The 12,417-nt window shown below is 37.8% G+C and overlaps 1 protein-coding gene across 1 annotated transcript in view; it reads right to left on the reverse strand.

Annotated features, from left to right (window-relative positions):
• USH2A (usherin) overlaps window positions 1–12,417 on the reverse strand; it is a 687,474-nt gene that overhangs the window by 150,478 nt on the left and 524,579 nt on the right. The window contains exon 50 of the mRNA XM_078078672.1: window positions 4,884–5,107. Coding sequence (XP_077934798.1) covers window positions 4,884–5,107 — 224 coding nt within the window. The remainder of the gene's footprint in view (window positions 1–4,883; window positions 5,108–12,417) is intronic.

The raw sequence follows: 12,417 nt of genomic DNA on the forward strand, positions 1-12,417 counted from the left end.
ACAGATTTGGATTCGGAGTCCAGTGTTGCCACTTCCTACTTCTGTGATCTTGAGCAAGTCACTTACACTCTCAAAGTCTCAGCTTCTTCCATTAGAAAACAGAAATCACATCTACCACACAGGTTTGTTGTGTGAATCAAATGAGATAACACCTGTAAATGCCTTACACTTAGATACGTTATAAATAAGAGCAGGAGTCATTATTATATTATTGTTACTTTGACACTTTCCTAATGGAGCGTTAGAGAATAATGTGATATTTGAGAATCTGCACTTTTGTGCTGTGGGACAAGTTGGACTGCTAAAACTTTGTCCAAGTTTTAGAAAATCTAAATATTTCATGAACTCTCATTATAGTTATTATTATTTACATTTGTAAACCTGTCCTCTGATGAATCTCTGGACTTCTTATTGTTCGTGGTAAGTACTAGTGTGTTCTAATCTCAGAAAATGAAATACTTCATCATCCCAGATTACAGGAGATATAAATAAGGCAACATTTTTGTAATGCAAAACTTTCCTTCATCTTTCCTTCACATAGGTGGCTTTATTTATTCATTTATATATTTATTTATTTTAGAGAGAGAGCATGAGTGAGGGAAAGAGCAGGAGGGGGAGGAGAAGAGGGAAGGGGAAAGAATCTCAGGCAGACTCTGTGCTGAGCGGGGAGCTGGGCCCGGGGCTCAATCTCACGACCCTGAAATCATGACCTGAACCAAAATCAAGAGTTGGACATTCAACCAACTGAGCCACCCAGGTGCCCTAGATGGCATAATGTATTTAAAATAATTTTTTGCTATTTAAAATTGATCTAAATTCAGTCTCTCTTACCTCATATATGTTAAATTATTCTCCTAAAGGTTGTCAAAATAAAGCTGCTTCAGAAAACTGTGGTAGGATTTCCATTTGATTATAGTGAATTAAACACTTGCATTTAGCTCCGTTTCCTCTTAAAGCCCAACCAAATGACAGTAAAAGAATATAGAAAGTCCAAGGAAACAGGAAGAGAGCTAATACCCACAGGACAGCTCAAACATTTTTGGAAGCTGGGAAGTAGATGAATGTGGCAGAGACAATACCAAAAGCCCAGTAATGTCCATTTCGTTTTTTCTCCCTAGAAATACTAAATTTGCAAGTTCGGCTCAGTAGGAAAAGCCACATGACTAGAAATGTCCATGTGCTCACTCTACAGAAAGGATGTATTCTGCATCCAGGTGAGACCCATACGTGTATACTCATCCACTCTCTCCTCTTTTCCATTGCAATCTGAGGGTCGTGTGTGAAGCCCCACAAGATGGAAGGGGATGGGGCTTCCGAGACATTTCTTGGAGGAGAGGTGCCTAACTCACACTGGACTGCAATGTGAAAAATTTTTTTAACTTTTATTCTGTTGACCCATTCCATATGTGAGTGCACTTGTTTTTATTTCGGCATAGTCTAGCATGTCCTAGCTAAAACATAATTAGAACCTTGAAGTTAGATACTGTCTTAACAACAACAATAAAGCCCTAAATCCCATGGCATTGGCTTAATTGTTAGGTGGACAGTGGCAAAGAAATACATACTGGGGTTTGGAAAGTTGGGGAACTCTGTTATGCTGTGGCTAAATAGTTGATAAAATCATGACCTGGGATAACTGTCAAAGTAAGCCAGTGCTACTGAGCTCACAGCCTAGGGGAGGAGGTTATAATCTAGAACATTAGCAGTAGGTTTGTGTTGTTCCTAGCTGCATTTTGATAAAGTGTTACAAAATGAGATAAGCTTAGAAAAGATTGGGTGAAATTAAAAGGAACAGAGAGAGTCCACTGGAAGATACAGGCCAGGAGCCAGAGTGGGAAAACCAAATACAAGTCTGCATATTGCACAGTGAGAAACCCAGTCCCCTTTTCTACCAATTCCCTGTATGCTCTCAGCCAGGCATATATCTTATCCTGATCTAGGATGGATTATTAAGGATAGTTAATTAAGCATATCTGCTAAGGATTCTTGGTAATGTGACTCCCTGACCAAAAACCATCCTGCCACATGATTAGGTTACTGTGAGCTCCCCACTAATGGATGCCTATGCACAGTGAGCTTTCATTCAGCCTCCAATGGAAAGAATAGATTTAAAAACATAGAAAAAAGAACTGAGAGGGAGCAGAAACAAAGCAAGGCAAAGAAGAAAACTAAAATAATACCAAACAATTGAGACAATTCAAAGAATAAAGCAAACAAACAATAAACAACAACAACAATGGAATTAGTATTTCCAGAATGATAAAAAAGATATCCCATGAATGGAACAAGAGTGGGATGCCATGAATAAATAACAGCCTGCAAAAAAGAAAGAACCATGAAAAACTAAAAAAAAAAAAAAACCCCAAAAATAGAAAATAAAAAATATGATAGCTAAAAAATCAATCAATCAATAGAAAGGTTGGAAGATGAAGCTAAGGCAAAATCTGATCATGTTGAAAAAGATAAAGAGTTAACTAATCAATAGTCAAGAAATAAAAAGAATTCTAAGATTGAAAGATTGGTTTAGGAAGTCCAACACCAAACTAATCAGTAAAAACAGAGATTAAAAAGAGAGCAAATTATCAAAGAAATAATAAAATAACATTCCCCAGAACTGAAAGTTATGAGACTTCACACTGAAAAAGTCCACAAAAAAGTACATCATCATGAATAATAATAATAATAACATCCACAAAGAGGCACATTGTCATGAAATTTTATTTTTAAAAAGTTTTAAATGAAATTTTAGAAAAACAATAAAGAGAATGTCTTAAAAACTTTCATAGGAAAAATAACATGGGTACCTAGGAAGAAACAGGAATCAAAATAGCAAAGAAAGTTTAAAAATGCAGACATGATGTCAAAATCCTCAGTGGAAATAATTTTTAACCTTGCACTGTATACCTCGCCAAGCTATCAATCCAGTGGGAGGCTCGAAAAACAATCATTTCTAATGTCAAGCTCTCAAAAAATTTACCTTTTATGCACCTATACCCAAAATGATATTTCTCCAAAAGAAGGCATTTAGGCAAGAAAAGGGGACCCTTGGATTGAGAACACAGGGACACCAACACAGGAGAGAAGTAAAAGGAATTCCCAAACCCACAGTTAGAGAAGACTTGCAGGGGAGAAATCGCACAGTGGTTCAGTCCTGATTGGATAGAAGTCTCCAGGAAAGAAGCCTTCAGGAAACCCAATGCAATCTACAGATTGAACTTTACCTGTAACACACTGCTTGATTTGGCATTCAGAAATATTGTCCTAATCATAATAATTTAAATATGAATATTCAATATGACTGTTAATTGGCCTTCATAAAACCAAGTTAAATCAATTTAAAAGATCATGTATATATCCTGAATATTGTTGTCGAATAATGGAAGCTCTATCTTCCTGGAACCAAAATGGGATGCCTGGGAAACAAATGTGAGTGATCAGTAATGAAACAAATAGTTGTGAGCAGCAGTGTCATTTTTGAAACTAACAGGTTTTCTATCTTCATTTTTCAAATATGAGTGCCCCTTTTAGAGTTTTCTACATAGATGCTTCTTAACTTGTCATTTTAAAGACATGTCCTCATGAGGCGCCTGGGAGGCTCAGTCGGTTAAACATCTGCCTTTGACTCAGGTCATGATCTCGGGGTCCTGGGATTGAGCCCCACATCAGGCTCCACATTTAGCGGGAGTCTGCTTCCCCCCCTCGTTCTCTCCCTACCCCACTGCTTGCACTCTCTGTTCTCTCTCAAATAAATAAATAAAATCTTAAAAAAAAAAAAAAAAAGAAACATGTCCTTGCAACATCACCAGCTTTTCAAGACTGTGAATTTCAGAAAAATTTCTCAGTCCAAACTTCTGAAAAAATTGGCCTGGAATAAATGTAAACTTTGGGAGCATAGTGTTGGAGAGATTTCTTTCATAGAATTGGCTATTTTAAAGTAGTGTACAGGTCAGACCAATTTCTAAAAAATTTTGTAGATGAAGATTATTTTTGATGGGTATTTTGCATGTTTACTCACTTCATTAGTACTTATTCTCTTTAATAACTTTATGAATTGTCTTAATATTAATTGTTGCAAAGTGCTTGCTGGGACCCTAACAATCTCAAAAGTTACTTTACATCCCAAAGTATATGGTGTCCACGCAATGACTGTATAGTTGCGTCAGTCGGCAGGAGCCCTTCCATTGTCTATGACCCAAACGTCCAATTGCAGCCATCTCCTAATGGCAGATTGCTACAGAACAGAGTAGGGTGTCTGGTTTTTCAATGTCCACAATCCGTTCCTTAAAATGGTAGGTTTCTGGAGTCCTGGGTCAAGTTTAACGCTAACAAAACATGACATGTCTGTCCGTGAAGCATCTCAACATCCAAACAAATGGTACACTCAGAGGCCTGTTCACTTTCATGGCTGGCAGGCATTTGCTGATCTTCTGCTGTCTCAAGGAATAGGATATAAGCACGAGTGAATTTGCTGGACCTAAAGTCGCTATCAAAGGAAAGTGTTGGATTATGGTTAGGGGCCCAGAGGGAAGAAGGCAGGATTGATCTCCTTTTCCATCCCCAGCACCCATGGACATAAAATGGCATGACACAGAGGTCCCAGCTGACAAGTGCTGGCTCTTTCAGCACAGAGACGTTCAGTCCTGCACTGATCTGAAGTGCTGGGTAAAGCTTCCTGAGAACAGCTAATCATTATTAATTCCTTTAGAATTCATTGCAATAACATCAATCACAGCGAACTCATTTGGTATTAATATGGATGTAATGTGAAAATGAATAATGCACACAGGAGTTTTTATATTCCTATTTTAGAAAAATAGTTATGAACAATGTATTTCTCTTTCCATTGTCAAATCAGCACCTCTGAGAGGTTTTCTATCAATTACCTTCATCATCATTCCAGTTGAAATCTTGTCAGAGCAAACATATTTCAAAGGATTATATCCAACTCCATTACAGCATTTCTGGCTCTTTGGAATAAGTTCAGTCTCGCAGCATTTTATTGGCACTGGGTCATTCTTTTTAACATGTGCTTTAGACTCTCCACTGGAAGCTGAACAGCATATGGTATCTGACATATTCACATAATCCTGCCCACAACAGAACATCCCTGCAACAATAAAATGTTATATATGAATATGAAATAAAAAAAAAAAGGGAAGAAAACGGAGACTGCTATAAAGTTTGGTATAAAAATGTCAGACTCAGGCAGTTGCTGAAATGGTACAATACCTAAGGTAGTGTTTCCCTACCAAGGTGATTTAAATGTGCAGTGAGGGGTCCTTCTTACCAAGAGCACTAGACACTAATTAGGTAAAGAACACACAAGAGGAAGTGTTTCAAAATCATTCAGCGGGGCCAGACTTCTCCCAAGCTCCACTGAAAAGAAGCCCTGATTTCCGTCACGAGAATTACCTGCCCATTTTGTGATGATAACATCGTGTTGCAGAAAAAGGGATGAAGTACAGGGGATGAGAGGAAAGCTCTAGAAATTCGCAAGAGACAAAAGGTCACCGAGGCACTCTGGGATGAAAGCCTAGACAGAGTGGAGAGGTAGGACCATCCTGGCACTGGAGATGCTGTGGTAGGGGTCTTGTAAGCTTTTGCCCGGCTTTAGGGTGCACGTTTTGCTTCTTGTGAATCCAGCAGCAATGGTAACCATTCTTTCCTCAGGAGATAGATTTGTTCAAACCAGCTGAGCTTGCTCACCGATCAGGTGGACAATTTGGCCACTATATTTTGAGCAGCACTGTGTTCTAGACCCATCCCTGGACATGGATAAGAGGTTGGAGGCAGAAAGACCCTGTTAGGGGGAGCATTGATCACCACTTGTTGAGGAAAGACATGTATGCCTTTCACACCAAAGAACCTCCTTTCTTGCACCAAATTCAGTTTAACTGCCTGTGTTCACATCATTTAGATCTTGCCATAGAAGAGATACAGCAGAAATTTAGACATAAAAGCCTGAATAAATAAACAATACTCTAGAGTCAGATTAAGCCAGAAATTAAGGTACCTACACCCCATGTCACAATGCTATTATATCAGAATTTATATCCAGTGATAAAGCAGCACAGTGTGATGAATGATTTATTTTAATTAGAATTTTGTTTATTTATTATTAGTCCTGAGTGATAACATAAAGAACCTCAACTTCAAAGTGCCCTGGGGTCCTGAATTGTTTGTTCTGGTCCTGTACAAACACCCACATTATGAAAGACACTCCTAATAATAGACCAGCGAGCTTTAAGTGCTTTTTATTAAAAAAAATTATTGAAAGTAGACACTGGCTTGGTACATACCTTAAGAAAGATGTTTAGTCACACAAGACTTCAAAAACTCTTTCACTGATCTTTCCAATTTAAAAAATATCTCCCAGGGCGCCTGGGTGGCTCAGTTGGTTAAGTGACTGCCTTCGGCTCAGGTCATGATCCTGGAGTCCCGGGATCGAGTCCCGCATCGGGCTCCCTGCTCGGCGGGGAGTCTGCTTCTCCCTCTGACCCTCTCATGCTCTATCTCATTCTCTCTCTCAAATAAATAAATAAAATCTTTAAAAAAAAAAATAAAAAAAAATAAAAAATATCTCCCAATATTTTAAGATGATGTACATTGATCATAATGGACTTTTTGCATGCCGTCTAAATGTAGTAACTGTCCAAAGTAATTGGTTTAAAAGTGAACTGTTTTCTTTGGTGCTTTATTAATAATTTTTGTTGTTTTAACATTTTCAGGAAAAAAATTTTTTCACATAAATACACACAGCAGAGCTATCATTGTAATCTGAGTTTTGATTATGATAAAATGGTAAAAATGATGTATTGTACACACACATGCACACATACAATAAAAAGAAAAATCTTCAAGTTTTGCATTGTTTGGACATTTTTTTTTTCCGCTGCTTTCTGATCAGACATTTAAATACAACCTTGGGTTTTTTACTGTCATTTTTTTTCTCTAGCAGTTTTCTTAAAATAATTCATATTTCCATTTTAAAGAGCAATCTGAAAACTGAAAACTGGCCCTTTAGGGAGCAGAATATATTCTCCCCCTCTACTCCCAAGTTACTTGATGGTTTCACCATGTTTTAAGTATAAAATCAAAATGCAGACATTGACCTAATTCAAAACTCCTAATCAGTCATCTGATCGCTCTGAGGGACTTTTGACAGGTCAACTAAAATTTTGATAATGAACTGTTTTTACACTAGGAAAAAAAAAAAGGCTGCTTTCTTTCACAAAGAGCTTCATCTTTGTTTCACTGAATTAAAATTTTCAGCCAAGATTCCACTCTCATAACAAGAAGTGACTCCCTTTCTAGTTTCTTTGGTAAACCATTACTTCTTTAATTATTATCAACCTTGTTCCAGTGTGATAAATTGCTAATTACTTAATACCCTAATCAGCGTTCATTCTTTGCACAGATAAACTGTGACAGTGCCATTAATTTAAATAGTAATTTCACTTAATGGCCAGAACGGCACACCAGATTTTTATGCAGCATTTTCTGAAGACTGCATCCATCACTGCAATATTCTGACATAAAGATGTCTGACATGCACTAACTCACTTAGGGAGAGCAGATGTTGCAGAGCAGAGTTTGGTAGTAATTCCCATAGTGCATCACTTCAGCATGAATGAGCTGCAAATTCAGAGACAGACAATCTTCTGAAACTGCATTGCAATAACTTTTGACCCCTGCCTAATTTATCACATTTGGCACTTGACTTTTGAACTTTGACGTGTAGAATGCACAATTTTAAATATGCCAAAAGAAAAACAAAACAGGTTGTGTATTGTTGATGGCTCGATACATTCTTCCAGAGGCTGTTCCTTAAATCTGTACAAAGGTGAAGATTCTCCTTGGACAGATGTTACTAAAGTAGTACAGTACACATAGAGCTATTAGATATTTATTTCTGATATCAAACTGCAATATATTTTATCTTTCCAAACAGCATATATATATCCAACAGATAGCTTCCATTTCATTGGATACAATTGAGAAAACAGTGAAGGCAAGAATCTTTTACTCACAATGCTATGAATAGTTTTAATATGTTACTAACACTCATTTAATGGCCAGGGCTGACAAGGAAAGCATTTATAAACATATAGTTCTGATGAATTTCTAAATTGTTAATTCTGTAAAACAGGGGCTCCATTTTTCTAGAAAAAAAAGACCAAGACTGCTGAATCATGCTTTTGAGATAAATACAGTAAGGTAGTAAAGAACAAAGTCTAGAACATGACAAATTAATGTGCAACTCTGGGACTGATCATGGGGACCACATTTTAAGCCAAGGGACTATATTTTAGGCCTATAAGACTGAAAAAAAGTTTTGTGATTAGTCATTCTTAGGACAAACATAAAATTGGTGGCAGAATATGAAAGAAAAGAAACGCATGCTTGTCTCCACCAGTAGATGGCGTCATGGCTACCACCACAAAACTGACAAAGAAAGGGTAGAGCAAAAATGCTCCCCAAATCGTTGAGATGTGTTTTTTTCTACGTTACACCTTTCAAAAATTCATTATGTCACATGGAAATCTTCCTAGAAAATATTCTTTAGTACAGCTCTTTCACAATGGATTTCTGTGCTATATTTCCCTCTTTGCAAAGTTTCCAGATCCCATCTTCTATGACAAATAGGGGTAGTCATTCGTTCTGCTGAAGTCCTACTCTGACATGGAAACTCAGTATTCTATTACAAAGCAGTTTCGGGGTGCCTGGGTGGCTCAGTCGTTAAGCGTCTGCCTTCGGCTCAGGTCATGATCCCAGGGTCCTGGGATCGAGCTCCGCATCGGGCTCCCTGCTCAGCGGGAAGCCTGCTTCTCCCTCTCCCACTCCCCCTGCTTGTGTTCCCTCTCTCACTGTGTCTCTCTCTGTCAAATAAAATCTTTAAAAAAAAAAAAAACAAAAAACAAAGCAGTTTCAACCCAGAGTTTCCTATCCGAGGCTGCACGGACAACATTTATAATAGAGATCAGGCAATATGTTCCAAAGGTATGTCATGATCAGTTTCTCACAGCTAACAGAAAATCCTGGTATCTTTGAGTGATAGGGAGACTTTCATGTTCATCTCTTAATACTAAAAGATATAATCAAGTCCAATCCAAGATTAATGGCATAAATGATAAAACCATACAAGCAAACACTAAGAATAAAAAGAGTAATAAAGAGGTTTAAAATACATCCAGAGAAATGGGTTAAGAATACATATCCACTGCAATGATGAGCATGACTTTCATCCGAGATACCTGTATAACACTCCTACACACTCACCTGCCCAGAGAGGGCAGTAAGAGCATAAACGCTACCACAGCACTTCCGTTCCAACAGCATCTGTTAATTCACTCCATTTATAAAATACATATTGACAAAGACAACTGAACTGGGACCAGGGAGATTTGATTTGGTGTGAGAAAGTCAATTCAATGTGATTTTGTTAAAGGGCTCCTGCAGGCAAATAAAAGAGTTTAAGTAATAAAGTACATAAAGAGATATTTTACGAGCCAGCCCAGTCTTATGGCAGGCACACAATGCCAGGCAGTGAGAGAGGCCAGGCTTAGGAACAATATTATGAGATCCAAACCCTCGTGTAGCAGGTATGGTGTTGCTAGGTTGAGGAGAAAAAGGGCCATATGGATATTCTGGAAGGTCACTGAGGTCATAGTCATTAGGGGTGACAGGAGGGAGTGCAAGCAGAGTGAGGAAAAAGACAGGTGGAATGTGTCTATTTACACTGAAGCCTGCAGGAAGGTCAAGAGAATAAAAAGAGATTCTTTTCCTTTTTAAAAGTATCATTCCTTCCGTCCACCATGATCATCAGCCTTGGCAGAATTGCAAAATGTCGTGAGAAACTCTAGAGTGAACCTTGATTCACAGGAGCTGAGTAATGTTGCAATTTGCTTAAATATTTGACAAGCGTGGAAAATCACAGTGAAGTCAATAAGAAGTTATTCTGAAGTTGGGGCCCACGGATGGACGTCAGGGGTGTATGAAATTGCAGGCAGATTTCTGTGTAGTATTTGCAGTGAGGCTTTGTAACTTTCAAAAGATTCTTAAGGGAGTGTATGGCCCCCAAAAGATTAGGAACCATTGTCCCAGGGGATAGTTACCTCTACTTCATTTCTTAAAACAAGTATGTTTTATTTTTTGGCAATAGTGTTCTGACTTATCTTTCCTTCTCCTTCACATTCATTTTGCCACCAAAATCTAATTTATTGCCTTAAATCACAGTTCTTACCATCACATTGACCCTTCCTTGATTACTGAATAATGCTCAGATCGTTTTGCCTACTCAGACATATCTCCCTCTGTTTCCTTGCACACGGTGGATCCCTCCAATAAACCCAACTGTTCACTACTACTTGGACATGCTTCACAGATTGCCAATTTCACACTTTAGCTCAAGCTATGCCCTTTAGCTGAAATGTCCTTCTTCCATCTACACATCTCAAAATCTTACTCATTATTTGAGGTTCCAATCTAATGGTTTAGCTTTTTCCATCACTTTGACTGGAGTGATCTCTCAGTTCTTATAAATATACTTTGTTCATCCGTCTCTTATGGACTGTGTTTAACCTTATAGGTACTTTCCTCCTTGATTAGATTATAAGTCCTTAAGGATAAAAATGGAATCAGCCATTTTTATAATCACAAAGCACCAAGAATACTGTATTGAGCATAGTCACTACATAATACATTTTTATCAAATGAAGGAATATGGCAATTGACTAAAAAAAGGAACAAATGAACAGATGCTAAAATGAGACATTTTTGCTGTTATGTTAAAACTCTGACTCATTATGGTATGGAGGGGGCAATGCTTTTGCATCTCCCAGACCTGGCATCCATTGTTCTGTCTTTAAGGGACATATTTTTAGCAACTCATCTAGAAGAGGAGATACTCAACTGGTTAATCATAGCACAGAGTAACTAACTAAGTACCATGATTTTCTAGTACACATGATAACCATGCATTAAAGCAGTGATGCGTGAAGTTTGGTCTCAGGACCCCTCTACACTTTTACAAATAATTGAGGACTCCAAATAGCTTTTGTTTATGTGGGTTGTATCTGTTGATAAATACTGGGTTAGAGCCTAAAACAAAATTTTTTTGAAATATGTACTTATTAATTCATTTAAAATAATAATAAATATATAACATGTTAACATAAATATTTATGAAAATAAATGCATTTTCCAAACTGAGAAAAGTGAGTGAGAAGAATGACACTGTTTTACATTTTTGCAAGCCTCTCTAATGTCTGGCTTACTAGAAGGAATTAACTTCTCATACCTGCTTCTGCATTCAACTGTTGCAATATCACATGCCATGTAACCTCTGAAAAACTCCACTGTATACTCGTGAGAGAATGAGATTGAAAAAGGCATATAATAGGTTAGTATTATTATGAAAGCCATTTTGATCTTACAGACCACCAGCAAATGTCTTTCTGCAAAGAGTCAGACACTTAGAAGTCCCAGATTATTCTTTATAAGTCACTGTCTCAGGGCTCAGCACTCCTACGTAGTACCCTGTCTTCTAACTTTGGCATACATTAGGTGTGCAGTCAGAGGGCAGATTTGATAATGCTTCTTTTTTTTTTCCAGTCTTCCAGAAAATGTTTACAACTTGATAGTTTATTATACTGGCCCTGCTCAGCAGACCTGACAAACATTGATATGGCTTGGGTTGGAGAGTATCCAATGCTTGTCCACCTATCAGAATGATCAAAGAAGTTAAGAGCATGGACTTTGTCGCCATTTAGATGGAATTAGAAACCCTTCTTAGCCACAGTGGCAAGATTCACAGGCAAATCTCCCAGCCTCCCGTGCATTTAGTTCTAGTCAGTGAAATGTTAATTAAAATATTTGCTATTCCTAGACCTGGCAAATAAAAAACTCACACACACGTTATTCCATGCTCTTTTCCCCTTCTGGCTGCAGAAATGGGTACAACTCCCAGGTGACCGTAGAATCTGGCAGTTCAACAGGTAGCTCATAACTAGGAAAGAGAGTTGACCTACAGAAGGTTCATATCTTGGTGCTATTATATAAGAAAAAGTGAACCCCGATTGTATTTGAGCCTTTACAAATTGGGGGGTTCATTTATAATAAATAGCAATTAATGTTACCTGAAGTAATGCAGCCTTTTGCTAGCTATGTGAGCTGGGGGCAGTTTCTCACTTTTGTGAGAAGTGCTTCTGTTTCCTCATCTTGAAAATGGAGAGAAGACTAGTACTTACCTCATAGGGTTGTTGTGAGGTTTAAGTGTGTTATAAATGTGTTGATGTATATGAAGCACATAGAACTCTGCTTCGCGAGTAGTGAACATAGACTGTTGTTTACTTTTTGTCATAGTTGTATCTTGTGACCATCGTGTGTATCTTTTAGTCAATAAGCAGTGTCTAGGAG

The sequence above is a fragment of the Halichoerus grypus genome, chromosome 7 (assembly GCF_964656455.1).
Source record: "Halichoerus grypus chromosome 7, mHalGry1.hap1.1, whole genome shotgun sequence".
In the NCBI taxonomy this organism is placed as follows: Eukaryota; Metazoa; Chordata; class Mammalia; order Carnivora; family Phocidae; genus Halichoerus; species Halichoerus grypus.